The sequence below is a fragment of the Zonotrichia albicollis genome, chromosome 16, assembly GCF_047830755.1.
Source record: "Zonotrichia albicollis isolate bZonAlb1 chromosome 16, bZonAlb1.hap1, whole genome shotgun sequence".
NCBI lineage: Eukaryota > Metazoa > Chordata > Aves > Passeriformes > Passerellidae > Zonotrichia > Zonotrichia albicollis.
The window spans coordinates 13,587,056-13,606,723 of record NC_133834.1 but is presented as its reverse complement, the minus strand read 5'-3'; the positions used below and the strand labels follow the sequence as shown (position 1 = coordinate 13,606,723).

The 19,668-nt window shown below is 45.9% G+C and overlaps 1 protein-coding gene across 5 annotated transcripts in view; it reads right to left on the bottom strand.

The window, feature by feature from the left end:
• Positions 1-19,668, bottom strand: part of AXIN1 (axin 1) — an 84,905-nt gene that overhangs the window by 18,758 nt on the left and 46,479 nt on the right. For all 5 annotated transcript variants that reach the window (XM_026796478.2, XM_005492098.4, XM_026796479.2 and 2 more), the window contains 2 exons: positions 13,388-13,528; positions 5,938-6,034 (listed from right to left, as the gene is read on the bottom strand). In XM_026796478.2, coding sequence (XP_026652279.1) covers positions 5,938-6,034; positions 13,388-13,528 — 238 coding nt within the window. The remainder of the gene's footprint in view (positions 1-5,937; positions 6,035-13,387; positions 13,529-19,668) is intronic.

The window sequence follows — 19,668 nt, the reverse complement described above, 5'->3', positions numbered from 1 at the left end:
ACCATCCTGATGACATCTTTTGTGCCACCAGGACCTCCAGCCCTGCAAACCAAAGGCCTGTATCACAAAAAGCTAAACTGCAAAAAAAGATTTTAATCAACAAAAATTATGTTCAGTCTGGAAATACTGGCAGAGGGGCCAAAGCAGCATGTTTCACCTCTGTGTAGTACAGAAACAGGTTCCAGATGTGGCTCCAGCACAGGGGAAGATGTGGCAGAGCTGGTTCCTGCTCTGTTACTCCCTGAGGAGCTTCTCAGGATGGCTCCCTGCTCCCCTGCATAGCCCTGGGAAGCACTTCTGGCTAAGGGATCCTGTTTCCTTCACAAACCCCAATCCCATGACCACCACCACCACCCTTCCTCGTGAGGCCATGGCAGCAATTCCCAAGGAGGGAATTCTCTCCCTTGCCTGACAAGTCCCAGCCTGCTGGATGATGTGTTCCCTCCCTCCTGCCACCTCAGATGCCAGCTCTGCACGCTGTGGTTGTTTAGGGTGGCACCACCAAGCCCTGCTCCGTTAGACATTAATGAGCCTCACGAGAGGCAGCTCAGAGCTCAGCACTCACACTCCTGGGTCTCCCTGGTGCAGCCACCACGCACAAGCACAACTGGGAAAGAATTACCCTTTGTCTCCCCAGCCTTTGAGGCAGGGCAGCACCCCAAACCAAACCTCTCCTGAACCTCTAGTAGCAAGGGCTGAAATTTGCTAACCGGAGTGGCTGAGTCCTGTCACCACGTGGTGGTTCCCTGCTGTGTCCAGGGAACTCAAAATAAGGTGATTCTGGGTCTTTTACAACTAATACCTCAGCATGTTTATCCACAGTGTCTCCAAGTCTGGAGGTGACTGAAGCTCAACCACAGAAATTACAATAACTGAACCCAAGAATCTTTAGGATGAACTTGTTTTCTTCTCTCTGTTGCAGCTGCAAAACCCACTGCCCTGTCCTTGGAGCTTCCCACTCAGCACAAGAGCTTGCACAGGGCCTCAGCAGCCTGTTTGAGGGTGCAAGATGCAGCCCCCTCTCCAAGGGTTTCCCTGAGCATTCCAGATCAGTGCAACTGAAATAAACCTCACCTCACCCCACGGATACCAGCTGCACACACCCTGTGCTGCCCTGGTGGGTACCTGTGAGGGTGACTCAGAGAGCTGGTGAGCAGGATGATGCTCTGAACATCACCATGGGTCTGACTTTATTCCTACCTCAAAGGATGAGCTACACAGACTTCCCCAAAACTAACAGTATAGCAGAATAATGAATGCAAATTCCTTGTGCTGAAACAATACAGATAACTGCTGAGGGCTCTCTCTGCGCCTCCCTAGACAGCAAACATGGATTGCACTGACCTGGTTCAAAAGACTTAAGACAACAAAGTGTTTGAAGCCTTTGTCAAATGATGGGCCTGACTTCAGAAGGGAGACAGGGGAAATATGCTCCATCAAAGACCAGCCAGGCTGAGCCTGTACCCAGAGCAGGATCCTTCAAGGCTTCAGGATTGTGAACCTGCCCCCAGCTTCCCATGGGCATACAGAGTCCTACCAAGGGACTTGTAAATAAGCTGCTTATTGTTCTGAAATCAGAAGGGCTCCAAATGCCTTTGTTCCAAGTAAAGGGTGCAGCACTGTCCAAGAGCTGGCTGGTTTTTGAGGATCCAGCCCTTCAGTCTGGACCAGAATGAGGTCTCTGGACATCCTACATCAACAACTCAGAAAGGAAGTGCTCCATTTCAAAGTACTGTTTAGTCTAATGTTTTATTTAATTACCTATCTACTTTTATTCAATGGCACTAGTTAGATAGGTCTGTCCAGAACCACGTGGAGTTGGGGAGGCTGCAGAGGACAACAGACAAGAGGCTGAATGCCAGGTGGGTTGGGAAAAATAGAAATTGCTTGACCTGCTTTAGATGGAGCAATCTTTCCTTGTGACAGCTCTGAAGAAGGATTTCTTGGGGTACCTATCACTAGAACATTGTCCTTGACACATGAAGTGTCTGAAGCTCTGGTACCTTTGTGAAAAAGCAGCCTGCTAAGAACATGTGAGACACACAAGCTCTCCAGCAGCTCCACTAGGCAGCTGCCCTCACGTTTCCCCTTTTCTTCTTGGAGCTGATGGAGTGGAAATTCCATGTATTTTGCTTCCTGAGGCAGACGCAGCCCTTGGGTTTTGATGGATTTCACCTTCCTTGAGAAACACAGGTTTAAGGACCAAGCTGCACATCAGAACACACTGGCATCTGAAATGTGAAAAGGCTGAAAGGGAAGAATCTCACTGCAGTTTGCAGGTTCCCCTTGGGAAGCATCAGCCTCAACTGCTCGAAGATGAAACAGGAAGCTTTTCAACATTACACTGGGTAGAGGTTCCTTAAGCAGCTCCAGGGATCTGTGGTTTGGGCTGAACTGTTTCTGACAGATGTGACTGGGCCAAAGAATTCTGTGCTGGTAAATTTCCCTCCTCTACAAGAGGTTTGATGCCTCCATGATGCCTGAGGGGCTGTTGTTAGATCACAAGTCAGTCTTGGAAATGAAAGGAAGATGACAGGCTAGAGAAGCCAAGAGAAAAGAACTTCTGAACCTCCATGTTTCTTAGATTAATGCATTCCTCTGTGACATAAATTTTTAACGGATAAATGGTGTTTCCATACCAGAAACACTATGGCAGAGCTCATAGATAGCTGGATTTCAGCATCCAGTCTAGCAGCATTCAGGGATTAGCAAGGAGTCCTGCTGGGGGAAGGCGTTTGAGGAAAATGGCATAAAACAGCCGATGGGAATTCCGAGCAGGTTCCCAACTCACAGGAGCAGAAAGCTCATTGAGCTGCAGTTATCCAGGCAGCACGAGACCAGGCTCCTCCTGTGCACTCCTCACTTGTACAGCACAGCACAGCGGTCACTCACAACCTTCTGCTCCACTCAGGAACACTGCAGAAGCCACCCTGCAGCACCCTTGATTGTGGGGCAGGACAGGAGAGCTCCTACCCCTAGACCAAGCTACAGCACAACATCACAAAATGGATTCTTTATGCAGTTAATAAACCAACAAAACACCAGCTCTTAATGCTTGAGGTCGGATTTTTCTGAATTTGCAGTGGAAAAGGAGGATCTCCCATCCTCTCCTGGGAATGGTGAATGCCAGAGCCCAGTACAGCTCTGCCTGCTCTGGGCTTTCTCCCTTTCTTTAGGAACTTGCTTGCTCTTTCCTTCCTTGGTGCTCCAAGACTCTGCTCAAATCCAAGAGAGAGATGGAAAACCACATGAAAGCAACACTCACTCTCTGTGTAATGTGTTCCTGCCAGAGGCACAAACCAGAGGTCTCCCTGCTTGCTGGAGAGCCTCCCCCACTGCATTCCTGGGCAGAGCGCCACTTCACAGAACACAGCTTTTCCAAACTTAGAGCACTGGTGACTGGCTAAGTGTGGAAGATGTGAGCTGCTAAGTGTGGAAGATGCAGATCAGGGCCATCCACACACATCCTGCTGCTGAAGAGGGTGTTCCACATAGCTAACACACGCTGTCACTACTTGGATGCAGCACGGCTGCTGGGACCAGCGGGCAGCCTCCTCTGAACATATAATCACTGCAGTTTATAGCTTCTGGACTTAACTACAAGTGCTGCTATTAAAAGCAATGTAAGTCCTTTCAGAATTTTGCATAATAGCCCCATAACTCATTTGTCAGGGAACGGGAAGGTCTGTAAAGGACTTCTGCAATGAGTTTCGGAAGTAGGAGGTTCCCCGTTATCAGTAGGAAAACATGCTGTGCATTCTGCAGGCACTATCAGCATGGACTCTGGCTGTGCTGCAGATAGGAGTCCATAAAGACCTCCACTCAAAGGTTGTGATTTCATCACTGTCACACGTTTGGAAGCAGCTAACCCCAGGTCCAGCCTGATTCAGCCACGGGCTGTAGGATAGCCCAACCGCTGGCTTCAGAAAGCAACACTTGAAGAAACATTTGCATGGCTCCTTGCTAATTTGTGCTGTTTAATTCAGAGTGTGCAGTTAGAGCTGAATTTTAAAGAGTAACTTTATAACATTTCACACTGGTGTTGTCAAAACACATTGTCTAATTACCTTCTCCTTTCTTGGCTGATTGATAAGAGAGGGCAGAACAGTGCCTCTCTGAAGTCGATGCCAATTCTGTGTCAGTAATTGGCTGGCAGGAGGTGCCAGAGTGTCTGAACTAAACTTTTATTCCCTGGAGAAAGACTAGAACTAACCCAGCTTCTCAGTCCTCAGCTCCCATATAAATATGTGTCAAGATGCCTTTTTCCCTGGGACTTAAAATTACAGTGCAGAACCTAATGGCAACAGTGGATGTTTCACAAAAAAATCCCTGTGAAGCGTCTGTGTGTAGTTTAGGAGGAATATGTAATTCTAAAAGACTATGTAGGTAAGAAGGATAATATAAAAATTTATAAGCAGCAGGTGGGCAATTGAAACCTTGTTTTTTACCCAGTTTTTAAAGCTGGTTTCCAAAAGAGTCGATAAAATTTAATGCTAAGTAAAACTAATTAGCCTGCAAGGAACTGCTGCTGGAATGACACTTATTCAGTTCAACAAAAGAAATGTTTGGCAGATGGAAGTTCGTTAAAGTAGAGCTCACTATACATATTTAATGCTCCATACTCTGAGTTTATAACCTGCAGTTCATGGAGGCATTGCCAGTGCACACCATCAACAGAAAGCCACTATTATTTTTATCCAAAAGGTAAAGCCACTGACAAGCTTTGAAGTCAGAGAATATTCAGTCAGTAGTTCCCACTGTTGGGGAACAGCAACAACAATAACAACAAAAAATAAAGGCCAAGCTTTCAAACTTCAACTCTAACAAAGCCATGCTTACAGTAAAAACGGCATCAAGTGAAATAAAAAGGCACCCAGCCAGCCTTTTCAACAGCAACCACACTGTGAAAGCAACTGTGTGAAAAGAGAGGTGACTGAGCTAGGATGGCTATGAGCGTCTGCAGCCAGGGCTTTTATTGTCAACCCAGTGATCAAAGCACAGGAGACCCTCTTAAATCTAAGGAAAATAATCTAATTTAAAAGGCAAAACAAAGAGTGGTGGTTTTGGTGTGGATTTTTTTTCTTTTAAATCAGATTAAAACAAGGGTGTATTTCTGCTGGTATTGTGCTGCTTTGAGCAGGCAGGATGGGAACAGCTGCGTCAAGTTTGAAGACACTTCTGGAAAAAACAGATGGAGGCTTTTTCTCTCCCTATTTGATTTGTGCTGGAGTCCAGCTGTCCAAAGGGGAAAGAAGCACCTTTATTCCCTAGTAGATATTAAATGTCACCTGTAACTTCTCAGAAAAAGAAAACAATAACAAGCAGAGCTGCAGATGGTGATGTAGAGACCTAGCAGTTGTGCTTGTCTTCCAAAGGCTGTTTGCTTACCTGGAGCAACCAAAGAGACAGTGTCAGATAAATGAACTATTTAATCCCGCACCTTTTTTTTTCCTCCTGCCTTGTGTTCCCAGGTGAGCTTAGCTGAGTCCTTGGGAACAGGTTACAGCTCCTTTGGCTGCTCAGTGCAGAAATACTGCTGGGGGCCATTGCACTTCTCCCCAGCTGACCTTTGCTGAGAGCTGTATCAGCCTCCATGTCCAACAGCCTCCTACACCTTCCACAAACACCTCCAGCTCACCTGAGGGCATGGAACTGCTTGCAGATAAACGCCAGCCAGTGCTTCCACTCTCACCCAGGAGAAGCAATCAGCTACTGACTGAATGGTTAAGAAAAATTCTGTGTTTTGGGCAGCCTGGAATGGTGAGTTTGGCAGAAGGCTCCAAACCTTTTCTTAGCACAATGTATGTCATCTTGAAGCACCCCCAAGCGAATACAGCACTAAGGGGGATTAAACTCAAGCAGAAGCAGAGCAACTGTCTGCTAGAGATCTCACATATTTTGCATATTTACCCCTGGGAAGGAGATAGTGCTACTTACAGGAATGTGAGGTAGTGGCACGCGTCCATTTGCTTTGGCACTTTCTTGCATCTCTCTGCGATGCTGCTTTCGGAGTCTGTACGGTGGGATCCCATCTCTGCAGGAATAAAACAACAACACGCCCTGCTTTAGTGCCTTTCTCTGCCATGTTATGTTCATTCAAGCCTTGCTGACACAGAGTGGCCCCTAGGAAACCCCTCCATGTTTGCATGCCCAGAGTATGAGGGACCCATGCAGGGAACGATGCTCACACCGGTCCCCAAACCATAAAAGCTCTGGCATGGGGGGCCAGGAGAACTTACACAGCATCCCCCAGGAGCAGAGTGAGGCAGGGCTCCTGGGAGAAGGACTTGGACTGCATCCTGGTACCTTTTATAGTTGGTTGCTTTCTATAAAGAGCCTGTAATGTACACATTAAACCACAGGGCAGGCTGAGAGAGGGGGGAGAAGGAGAAGCGGGAGCTCAGTGAGCATCTACTCCAAGGGGAGCTCAAGCAGGGAACAAGGTATATATTTTTAAGAGAGTGTGACAGCTGCTCAAATGGCTTATCAAAGGAGGTATAGGCTCCACTGCTCCCAAGGCAATCTCTAGCTCAGTCTGAAATTATGGGCTTGATACTGCAGTTGCTGGAGGGAAGAATCAGCCCCCTCCCCAGAGGAGGCTGGATGAGGTTAGGAAGGGATGTCATGGGCAGTCACATCCAAGTGAACCAGCTCCGCTTGGCCTGGTGCCTGTGCTGAAAGAGGTGGTGACAGAGAGCTCTGCAGGGGAAGGAGCCAGTGGCGGCCACAGTCCTTGGTACACAGGGGTCAGTGGGTCAGAGGCACCAGGCTTTGCTAAGCACCCCAAATGGCAAAGCACCACTGCCTAAGTGTGACTTCAGGCAAAGAAAGGAAATGCATTTTTGTTCCCACCATTGCCACCATCCTGTTCACACCCAGGGCCCAGGAGAAGAGGAGTGAGTGGAGCCCAGTTATGAAAGGACACAGACCCACCTCCTGGTGACCTTGTGTTATTTGGGGAAAATCAACTAATTCAAGAACAAATGCCAGCCTGGAGCTTGGCAATGTTGAGCTTTTTCATTTTACACATTTTCCTGACTCAGCAGAGGTAACTGCTTGGGAAGGTCATGCAATGCCACAGAGGTGGGGTAGAAATGAATGGAGGGGTTTGTTTTGTCCCAGCTACCATGCAATTCCCAGGCACATCTTCCACCACCCTGCACCCCTCTGAGCTGTGAAAATGAGCCAGTACTGACACATCTCACAACACGAGATGTTTGCACAGGCCAAATGTCCTTAACACCTATCCCCCTCCCCAGCTGCTTCCCCAGAACATAAACCAAACAGTTTCATCCACAGATTTTTGAAGTCAAGGTGCCATTTGGCAAGAAAAACACAATTTACTGTGGTGTACAGCCTGCAAACCTCCTGAGTTTCAAGCACCAGCCTGTGTGAGGATGGCCACCACCAGGTTTCATTCCCATTCCCATCATGCTGGCTGCCTGGAAATGCAGGGGCAGAGCAGAACTGCCACCAACCTACCTCAGAAGAACCTAATTTCATGCAATAACCCAGGCATTCAAAATGAAACACCATTAAAATAAAATAAAACAAACCCCATGATTAATGACAAGTGCTTTTTAGCAGGAAGACAAACAAGGGAACAGAAAATGAGCCAGGCTAATTACAGCTCTGGTGAGTGGCTGCAGGTAATGCAGGAGGAGGAGGAAGAGTGTGTTGGGAGCATCATCTCTGCTGTGCCTGCAGTGACACGGCCTGGGAACAGGACAACTTCCCCACGTTGCTGTGCAGGCATCATGACAGTGCTCATTAGGTGCCTTAATTTTCTTTAATGATGAGAATCACAACGGTTAAAGAGTTTCACCGCATTGTGACGCGGCCTTTTCTAGACTGGATGGTAACAAAACAACTGCAAGTTTTCAGAGGGAAAAATAAAAAACCTGGGGGATTATTTTAGCCATTGCTTGTCGGCATCAATAGTCAACATTTCAGCTTAACCAGTGCACAAAACCCGGGTGCCAGAACACAACTCGCACACTAAAGCCACACGGCCATTCGCAGGGAACGCGGCATTATGTTAGAAAGTGCAATTTTTCTTTCTTTCTCTCTCTCTCTCTTTTTTTTTTAATTCTCCCCAGCAGCAGTCCCAGCGGAAAGAGCGACTTTTGTTCCCAGCACAGTAGCGAAAGGCTGATAATGGCCTCTAATCTATCCGGCTTCAAACACATGTTCAGCCCCGCTGTGCTGCCTTTGATGTCATTTTAACTAGATTCCCCAATGCCACCTCTGAACTTGGAACATTCCTTCGTTCAATGTACTGTGCCAACTCAACCAGAGGAAGCAAATTCAAAGATAAGCACTTTAATTTTATCCCAACAAAACCTTATTCAATAGATGGGGGGGAAAGCAAGGAAAACCAATACCATACTTTTGTTTTCCTTTTGTCAGGTAGCTTGCTTTGAGATATTTTCAATAGATAGAGAAATAATATATATATATATATATATATATATGAAAAAAATTAAACTTTTTTTTTACAGCACATCTACTTTTAAAATAAAACTTTCCCAAACTGTTTTTTCTTGTTTCATCACGTGATTTTCTTTAGCACCAGAAAGCTCAGAGCTGAAATTCAACGAGGGAAGAAGAGTATTTCTGTTGCTTATTTAATGATAATGCAATGAGTTTACTGTTGGGGAAATGTGGAGGCTTCCTCCCCTTTCTAAACTGACCTGCAAGAGCCTCTGGTGAGCAGTGGTTTGGCTGTGGTGCTGTACATTGGACTCTTCTGGCAAGAGGTGTCTTTGCTTCCCTAGACAGGCTTCAAACCCAATCATTATGCCTAACACACTGGAAATCATCATTTGGGATCTTTTAAATTAAAAAGCTGCTAAACTTGTTTAAATATAGGAAAACTTGGGGTTATTCTGGATCACTAGCCTTAGGAAAGCCACGAAACAAATACAAAGCCAAACTGGTATTTTCTATCAATTACTCTTATCAAAGCACCTCTGTTACAAGAGACTTTTCTCACATAAAGAAGCATCATAGGAAAATCACCAGGCATTGTGATTAAAGGCCAGTCACCCAAGGAATAGCATTTAATCTGCAAGACTTTTTGAAGGAATAACCACTGTCCTAAACCCCTTTGTTCGGGGGATTGGCCATCCCTACTCTGGAGCAGGTTTGACAGGAATTGGGGAAGAAGGAGCATCCCTCTGGCCAAGCCCACAGGCACCAAGGGCTTCCCAAGTGCCTGGGGGAAGGCAAAGCTGTCTCCCAACTAAGATAAGCCAGGACACCTGATAAGACCAAGAGGAAGGAGTATTGTTCAGCTGGAGCACAACACTGAAGAGGAGACATTATCTCCTGTTTACCGTGTAAGCTCTTGAAGAAATCAAGATAGATATGGACCTAAAGTGTTTCTGCATCTGAATTGGAACATCACATGGAGATTTAATGGTTTCAGCTGCTGCCTTCCTACCTCCAGTTGCCTTAACTTGCCTCAAGCATCTCTGTTGTGACAACCCCTCCCACCCACAGACTCACCTCCTCCACTTGGGAAGATGTTATCCTCAAGAAGGGTTATCTGGGACAGCAAGAGCAGTTTAGGACTGTGCTGGAAATGCTGCTGCAAGTCTGGGGCAGGCTCTGAGCAGCCCACGGGGCAGGCAGAGCCCCAGACCCCTGACTTACCACTGACCCTGCAGGGAACACGAGCGGTGAGTGACTCGACCCCACCTGGCCAGGCCAGCGCTCACCAGAGCCTCTCAGTGTGTCCTCCCCAGACCTTGCCTCACACAAACCAGCTAAAACAACACAGCTGCCCTGCTGATTACAAAAACAGGTTTCAGCACAGAGGACCAGAGCTGTTTTGCCTACAAGGGCAGAGGAATTCCTATGACACAGGAAGACTGAAAAATAATCAGCGGAGCGCAGGCATTTAAGAGCAATGTTTTTTAAGCCACTCAAAAAGCAAATTACTCAAACAACAGGGACTGATAACATACTCGTCATATAAATTCAACCCATTACAATAATATTTAACAGTGCTTGGAAAGACATCCTGTTGAAAGCTGGCCTTTTAGGTAAGTGTGCTTGTAACATCACAGTTTTACAATCTGTTTGCTGAGCTGGCTGCTCCCAAAAAACGACCCCAGCTCAGGAGCTGAGACAGGCAGAGCATCACTCAGGTCTTTGCTAGAGGCTTTGCATGCAGCCACTTCCAAACCCCATATTGCTGGGATCAATCCAACATCAAAGCTTGGAAGGGAACTGGTGCAGCAAATGCTCTGTGCCTGCTTTCTCCACTGGCCTGAGGTGGCCAGCACGCTTTGCTCTCCTGGTTTATTAGCATTCCTCAGTTAGCCAGTGTTTGCATCCCAATTGTCCAGACAGATTTTCCTCTGATGGAGGGTCTGAGCCTTGGATCGCACCTCATTCATGTGCTGCCTTGGAGCAGAAGCCAGATTTCTTCATTATTGAGCGTGACTGCTGTGTGTAAACAGCACACAGAGGGAAGAACCTCGCTCATCAGCAAACGAGGCTTTTATTGCCATTTTCCTCAGAGAAGGCCTAAATTCAAAGCACTGAGACATGTAAGTCTTGTCAAGCAGCAGGAGTCCCTTCTTTAACTTCATCTGGTTGTTCTTCATTTTTGCTGCCTTGAGCAATTCTGCAAAAATTCCTTTGAAACTCAGGAGGAAGATAGGTTCAGCAGTGCCATGTAAAATCTGAGTAAAATCTGATGCTGGAGTTTTAAATCATGTAATGAAGAGCAAGTGCTGAAAACAGCCAGAATCTGTGTAAGCCAAAGGTCAAGGCTTTGCCAATTTTGGATTCTGCATGGATCCAGTTTGAGAGGCATAGAAAGAATGGATTACCTTTATGAAGTTCAAAACTTAGTTAAAATAAACCACTAGGATTGGGCTAGTTATTAGCAGAAGGCAGTGCACATATTGGTGGTAATTAAAGTCCTAAAGGCAGCCTATGGTGACCATAGGAGGGATAAAATCCCCAGAGGAAAAAGAAGCATATGATGGCCAATAAGAAATTATTCTGCCTGTGAAAAAAACAAACTGTGGCTAGTGAAATAAAAATTAGGAGGGTGAAGAACTCTGGCATAAATGATCATAACTTATCACACGTATAACCATCAGTGCAGCCCCATGAGCCTGCTGGACCAGTGGGAGAGGAAGTGCTAAAAGCTAATTAATTTTGAAGAGTTCTTACATCTGTCTCTCCTGATAACAAGAAGTTACACGACTCCTGCTAGCTTCAGAGCACTCCTCCATATAAATTGATGCATATGAAGAATTGCAGAAGGATGTGGCAGAGCAGCTGGATCTGTATCAAATGGAGCCTTTAATTAGTGGTCGTCTACAGGGTTCTGTCCTGGGGGCATCCTCCACCTCCCAGGCCCCTTTGGCCAAGGTCTGCCTCATGCATAATGCTTGAGGAGCTGGTGTCAGGGTGCAGAATGAACTCACAGCTGCTCCTACATGGCCCTGAGACTCTGTGGAGCCAGAGAAGAGCAAGCTACAGGCTCAGGCAGGGTGACCACCACAGACACAGAAAACCCCTGGCCACACTGCACGCTCCCTGTGTCACTGTATGAACTCCGGGCAGGTGGGGAGCTGTGGCAGCACCCATTACCAGCATCCATGGCACAGGCTGGAAAGTTTCTCCAACAAGGTCTGACAGCTGCTGACGCTCACAGTGACACTAAACGAGCCTCTTGGAGGACTCTGTGTTTACAGCACTGCCATTAATAAAATCTTCTCCTAATTCTGTAAACCTGTCATCTCTCGCCTGAAGAATCAAAGGGTTTCTACTCTACAGAAAGACACTTTGCATTTGCACTACTAAAAACCAGACCAAACAGTGAATATTTTTCCCCAAATCCTTTTTTTCGTATCACAGAGATGCAGTCACAACAAAATCTCACAACCCCTTTTTTCTTTCTTTGCAGACCATCTTTAAGGAAGGCATCTCCTGGGTGAGATACAGGGTGTTGTCATGAGAGACAGAAAGGGAAAACATCTGGCTGGGGCTTATCAGCACAAGTTGTGTTAAAGTGCAGTGGTCACCAGCCAAACTAGAACTGGTCAGTCACCAATCCTACTGCAGAGCAATCACAGACAGAGCTGTTACTCCATCTGCTGTGCTGTGCCCAGTTCTGAGCTCCTCAGGACAAAGACACAGAGCTCCAGGAGTGAGTCCAGAGGACGGCAACACAGGGACTGGAGCATCTCTTATGAGGACAGGCTGAGGGAACTGGGCCTGTTTAGCCTCAAGAAGGGATGGCTGAGAAGGGAGCTCATCAATGGCCATCATCTGCAGGGAGGTTTCAGAGGATGGACCAGGCTCTGCGTTGTGCTGCCCAGCAACGTGACAAGAGGCAATGGACAGAAACCGAACATGAGGAAGAACTTCTTCACTCTGTAGTGACTGAGCACTGGAACAGATTGTCTAGACAGGCTGTGGAGACTCCCTCACTGGAGGTATTTCAGAACCATCTGGACACAATTCTGTGAAATCTGCTCTAGGATGACCTGCTTGAGCAGGGAGGTTGGACCAGATAACTCACTGTGATTGCTTCCAATCTGACCCATTCTGTGATTCTGAGAATTTGGCAGCATAAAATCTTAAGAAAAATACCCAGGTAAGCAGAAGGCTCTGTCTAATGTTCAGAGTTTAATCTATCTCAAATCAGTTATTACAAAGTCATCCAACATTACCAATTCTTGCACCTGGCTTAAGAAACATTGCAGAACCTGTGACAGAACACCATTTAGATCACTCAAAAATATTTTTAGATTGCTCAAAAATTTTTTTAGATAGCTCAAAAATATTTTATGCTGCAAACATTCACAAGAACTGGCAAGGCTGAGTATCCTGCACAAAGTTGTCACAGACGTGTTATGAAAAATCCTTTCCTTAGGATTTTTTCTCCTGAGAAGCTGGAGGCCTCAGGAACAAAATGCAAACATTGATTATCTGCTGCTGTGGAATGCAACAGGTGCATCTGTGATTGGTCTCATGTGGTTGTTTTGAATTAATGGCCAATCACAGTCAGCTGGCTCAGACTCTATCTGAGATACAAGTCTTTGTTATCATTCTTTCCCATTCTATTCTTAGCTAGCCTTCTGATGAAATCCTTCCTTCTATTCTTTTAGTATAGTTTTAATATAATATATATCATAAAATAATAAATCAAGCCTTCTGAAATATGGAGTCAGATCCTCATCTCTTCTTCCCTCATCCTCGGACCCCTGTGAACACGGTCACACAAAGTAACTGAAAAGAGTGAGAATGACCTTGTCATGGTCTATTCAGACATTCCCCCCATCCCAAGCCTCTCTCCCAGCAGAACCCAGGAGCAGCAGAGCTGAGGGCAGTGTGGCTGTCCCCAGGTGTCACTTACACGCTGCTGTCCGTCAGGGACATGGTGTCGGCGTCGCTGGACATGCTCTGCTGCTCGCTGTCGTTGGCACTGGTGGCTGGTGCCAAAGCATAGCCCGTGTTGACATAGTAGGGGTTAACAGGCTCTCTCCATGAGCCATGCCTGTGAGAGAAAAATGAGAGTCAGGTTAGAAGGACACAACCTTGACCATGCTCTGCATCACCAGGCAGAAGGACTCTGCCTGGAGCCCCAGCCTCAGTGATGGGCCACAGAATAAGCTGTGTTCACACAAAGTTGCACTGACAGAACCATGAACAATTTGACTCATAACTGGAAAAAAAGGGAATTCACGGAGTAATGAAGATGACACTGTTAGAGACAAGGGAGGGAATGAGACTGTATGCAAGAAGTCCTGTTTCCATCAGGGTTTAGGGAGTCCATGGGCTAGCTGCTTAGCATTGTCACTCGATGAGAATCTAAAAGCAATCCTTAGACAGTAAACCAGCATTTTTCTTAGTCAAAATAGGATTCTGCTCTTCCAACAGGAAGAGATTTGTAGCAAAGCTCACCCATTCTATGCTTACTTTAACATCCCTCCCACGTTTGCAGAGGGAAGGAGGTGAAGCAAGAAACAGCTGATGCACAGTACCTAAAACTGACCTCCAATGTTGCACTGAGGTACATTGCACACTTGCACATTCCACCAGGAAGGGCCACCTAATCACACCAGCTGTTCCAGTGGACAGTCTGCTCGGGGATCTACGAAAGCTTGTCAACAACCCATGCCTTGTTATTCAAGTACTCATGCAGGCCAACCTCCTTCTCTTCAGCAAAGGTCAGGAAGGGAGGCTGCCTGCAGGAGCTAACCTGGGAAATGAGTTCTTGCTCAGGAAGATGATGGTGAAGCAGCCTGGGAACCAAGCAGGCACAAATTCCTTCATGCTCACTCTGCCACCATCACAGAAAAGCCAGTGCTGCAGTGCCTCCAGCTCTGCCACCCTGCAGGACACACAGGCCATGCAGGCATCTTGTACTCCTGCAAGTTATTTTGTAATGTGCCAGAAGAAGGAACAAGCTGAAATGTTCACATCAACCAAAGAGCACTTAGTCCCCTTGCTTTCCCTGCCTGCCCCTCTGCATGAAGAGCAGCATTTTTAAGATATCTTGAAGCTGATGAATTCCTGAGTTTTCCAAGCTCTGAAACTCAGAGTCCTGCTTTAGTTCAGATCACAAAATTCATCAGCATCATCCTTTATTTAGTAACTCAGTAATCAGCACCTGTTGGAGGTGATTTGCAATGGGCCCTGTGCAAACACCTCAGTGGAGGGCACACCATGCAATGTGTGCTTCCCTGTTCTGCCAAGAAAAGTGATTCTGGTTCTACTGTAGTGGTTAAAGTCCTACAGACAACAGAAGCAATGAGTTTACAGTTAGACAAGACAAGGAAACCCATGAGAAACACACAGATGGAGGGACAGAGGTGAGGAAGACACCAGCAAAGGGTAAAGCTGGCAGTTTGTGTATATCTGTAAGGAGTGTAAATGCAGGACAGGCACTGCAGGAACTGAGACTGGCAGAGAGCTCATTTAAGGCAGAGGTTTGTGGATGCTGTTATGTAAAATATGGCACATAGTGTACCACGATGTTTTTTTACATTACCAAAGTATTTTAAATCCTGAACTGGACAGGGTTACAGCCTTCAGCTAATGCATTGCTCAGCCAGCTCCTATTCACCTGCTCTTTGGGTCCAGCATACAACCTGCTTTCCTTGTAATCCAAGGGATCATGGATATTCACTGGTCACTAGGAAAAATCATATTGTTTCAGGTCCGTTATGGGGTCAATCAGAAACAAATTACTCCCCTATTCTCAGAAAGAGAAAATTATTCTGTGTGCCACAAACCAACCAAAACTCCAAACTCTTTCTCCTTGGATGATGAAGCTTAGCATAGTTGCAGAATGGTACAAAGAGCATTCAAAACTGAGCCAGCTGAGGCTTTTCATGGCTGTTTGACAGAAGGGAGCCTTGTGAGGTTTCTCCATGCTCAGGTACAATACAGAGTCAGTTGGGGATGAGCACAGGGATGCCTTGGGATGGTGAGACACCACAGACACCTTCTAGCATGCAAACTTTCTGTCAGTCACTGCAGATGTGCACTGGAGCAAACTCATTTCTATATTCCATCAGATTTCTGAACAGTTTTCTAGGGCAAGTACTGGAAATAATTGGAACAAGTTCACCCTAAAAAGCAAGGGATAATAAGTGAAAACCTTCCCAGCCCCCTTCAGCCGTTCTCCCTGTGCAGAACGGTCAGTTCTGAACATTAAAGGAGAGTTGTGCAGTGCAACCCTCCTGTCAAATCCAACATGACAGCAGTGTGATGGAGGCTGAGACAACCTCTTAAATTGAGGCAGGAATGATGGATAGCTCAGGCCTTCCCTGAGGGCAAAGACAAGGATGATTTTTGGACAATCCAATTAAAATATAGCACCAACTTCTACTGGACCTTTCGCCAGGACTCTCTGCAAGAGGCATGGATTATTCTAGCAGTATACTAAGAAAGCACTCAGGTACACAGAATAAAATGCAGAGCAATCAATTTCTCCTTTGTATCTGTTGATACAAAGACAGAGCAGCAGAGAGCACCTGAAGAGGTTGCTGGGTGTGTAATTGTGATGGCTGAAGGAACCAAGAGTGAGCAGATGGGCCCTGGGAGGTCCCTGACACCTCTGGAGGAGCTGGAATTGCTGGGCTCTCCCACAACACTCCCCAGCTGTGGTCTCCTCACTGAGGATGCAGGTTTGGTCACAACTGTTGTATTTAGCTAAAATTACACACTTAAGCATGTATACAACAGGGATTACTTCCATTTTAGCTCTGCCTCTAATACATCAATGCAAATGTAAACTTTTGGTAAGCGTAAGGAGATGGAAAGGGTATAAGATTTCAAAGCAATCATAACAGGTTACATTACTTTTGAGGAATCCATCTGTATTCAATCCTTCTCCTAATGTTCTCTCTCCCTGACAACTCTCTTCAGCTGGCTCGTATCACTATTTGAATGTTTTGTGCCGTGCCTCTGAAGAACGCTTTCAACATCTATTAGGAGGAAAACATTAAAGGAACATGGAGTCTAACAAAAAAAACTGGTCACTTCTGATCTGGGAGGGGAGGCTGCTTTAAAAGGGATTCAGGCACCCTCAGAGCGATTTGAAATGTCAGCTAAAAACCTCACATAGTGAGCTCTATGCACTGATAAGGGTGATAAAAGGAAAGGTGAGCATTTAAAGTTAGACTTCACAAAAATTCCTGCAGCCTTCCAGAATTTTATTTCATTTTTTAAGACAGAAAGAGCAATGAGCATTTTGAAATGAACACAGAACATTTCATACATTACAGAAATAAAGCTGTATGTCTCTTCTGCAGCTCTCAGTTGCTCAACCCTCAAAATAATCACATAGGGAACAATTATAACAGAGATCACAGCGACCCGAGTAAGTCAGCCTGACCAGCTGCCTTTTCTTTGCATAAAGCCCTCTGCTGATCACTGCACATTCTGGTAATGCTGACAAGGGCCTAAACTGCTGTAGAAAACCAGCAGGAATTTCCTTAAGGCTTCCTTTTACCTGTTCTGGGTTTATTTTGCATATTGCCTTGGCTGCATGGCATGCATCCCTAGATTTCTCACTCCTGTGACCAAGCACCCAGCACTTGGGACCTCAGCACCACCAGATCTTGGAGTCTCAATGCAAGCAAGCAGACAGGTGAGGTCCTCTTCAGTACTCTTGCTCTATGTGGAGTTCCCAGTGCATCCTGAGTCCCCAAGGGCATCCTTTTCCTTCCAGCCTGGGAACCCCAGTCTCTCTCAAACAACTTCCCCCAATGGCTATTTCAATTTTAAATCAAAGATGCAAAGTCCCCAACCTTTGCCAAACATGCTACTCTGCTCCATGCAAAAACCCCAGGGTTGGTGTGCTCTGGGGAAGAATTGCATCACCTTCAGCACCCACAGTGGGAGGAAGAGCTCACTGATCCTGCCTCCAAAGCCAAATCTGAGTGGCACTCCCTCTGGTTCTCACCAGTTATGTATCTCCTTCACTGATGTTCTTCATCAAGCATGGGAAAAAAACCACTAAGGCAAGAAGAAAACTTCCTTGAAGATGAAAAGCCTCTAGGCAACTAATTTCTGTAGAATTTAAATTTCCACTGGAGGGAATAAGTTGCACAACACTCTACAGGCAGGTCTGAGAGCCATGGTCTTCCCAAGCCTGCTAGCAGTTCCAGCATGGCTGGAACAGCTCCCAGTTTAACAGGGAAGATGATCAATCCAAAGTTTTCATTGCTACCACCTTCTCCAGCTCCAGCACTAAATTTTTATGGCATTGACACTTTCTGGAAGACAATTTTTCCTCAAAAGCTGACCATAAAACTCCAATGCACTCTCCCTAAACAGCTCTTGCAGAAGTTTTCCTCTCATGCCATAGTCTGAAGCTTTGGTCTCCAGAGCTTTGGTGAGCAGCTCATTTTCAACATGGGAGAAATCCCATTTTCCAGATGCCATAACCACCCAAACTTCATGAGTCACTGTGGAAAGTTCTGAGCTGCAGGAGTTCTGGGGATGTTGGCAAGTCCCACAGAAGGACACCCCAAAATGGGCTCTGCAGAAACTCCAGATGTCTCACCACAGCTGATGGCAGGTGGAGGAGCTGAGATGCCTTCCCTCCTGCACTGTGGTGAGCAACCTCACAGCAGGAGACAATTCCTCCTTTCCTCTTCTGGTGGGTGGTGTTTGAGATAGTGCCCTGAGACCACAAATCAGGCTGCAACTCAATGGGACCCATTCTGGGCTCCCTCCTGCTTTTTCACATCAGCTTCTGAAAAATTAGCTCAAGCTTTTGCAGTCCTGTGTTTCTGAAGATGACTATTTCTAGGAAACCAGCACTAAGCATTACTCTTATTTGGTATCCCTGGTCATTTTGCATTTGTGATTGGGAGGATGCAGTCTAATGCTGAGGCATCCTTCCAGCTCGTTATTTTGACATGTTCCACTTATTCAGTGTGGAAAAATAAAAATTAAAAGGTTACTTACTGCCATGCAAGAAACAAAAAGAAGCACAGGTTGCTGAGTCTCCAGCTAGACACTTCCAAAACTTACATCTACCAACAAGCAGGTAACTGTCATATCCTTCATGCAGTTCCACATTTCAATATCACAACCAATCAAATGAAAAGCTGCACATCTTGGTTTATGATGTGCAAGCCAAAGCAAATCCCTTCAGCATGTCTAAACAGCACGTGCTGACAGGAGTGTCCCAGCAGCAGGGTCCCCTTTAAACAAGGGATTACAACAGCATCCACTATAGAGTCCAGTTTACAAGATTACATTAATCCACCACCTGAACAGAAAAGTCTGTTTCCAATCCATGGTACCAACAACTATCACAGAAGTTGCACCATACAGCTTCTCCCAAACCATTATCATGGGAATGTTTTGGAGCTAAGAACAAAAAGTCTATGAAGATGCAAAACTGAAAACCTTCACTCCTGACTGGATTTGATCTATGCTAAAGATGCAAAGCTGGCTCAAGAGGTTAAAACTGGGGATTTACCTGACAATCTGATTGCAGATTGTTGGGGTTGCTCCACTTAACACTCTTCCCAATTACTCTGGGTACTCAGACAGCCGCTGTGCATCTCAACTTTATCACTGCCAATGTCAGGCTAATCACATGTGTTCCAGGCAAGGGCAGCTTCTTCAAAGATCACATCAATTCTGGACAAGTTAATCTGTTCTTTGAGGTCTCCAGATGGCTCTTGCCAAGAAAGTTCACTTCCAGCTCTGCAGCCGGCGAGCGCAGCGGCCCCAGCGCTCTGCAGAGCATTACAAAGGAACCAGATCAAAGTTGTGTCTTACAAAAAAATGAAATCTGAAGTTTGAAAAGCAACAGCAGCCTGTCACTTGTAGGCTTAAAGATGACTTCTGCATGCTCCAGCTATCAGGGAATTTATGATTACAGTCTGGCTTTTAAAAGCTGATGAAAAAAACGACGCTCTTTAGCACTCCTTGCCTTTGCAAATCTGTATCTTCTTCCCTGCGTATTCATCCTCCCACACCAGAGGAAGAAGGGAAATAAATAAAAATGTAACTAAAAGTACAGATAAGGGCTCTTCTTTTTTCTTCTAAGGCACTCAACTCCATTTTGGGACTACATGGAGATTATTTTATGGGGAGCTTCAGCAATTATTGTGAAGTATTAAAGCACAGTTACAAAAGCTAAATCCAAGATTTACCAGACTGAGT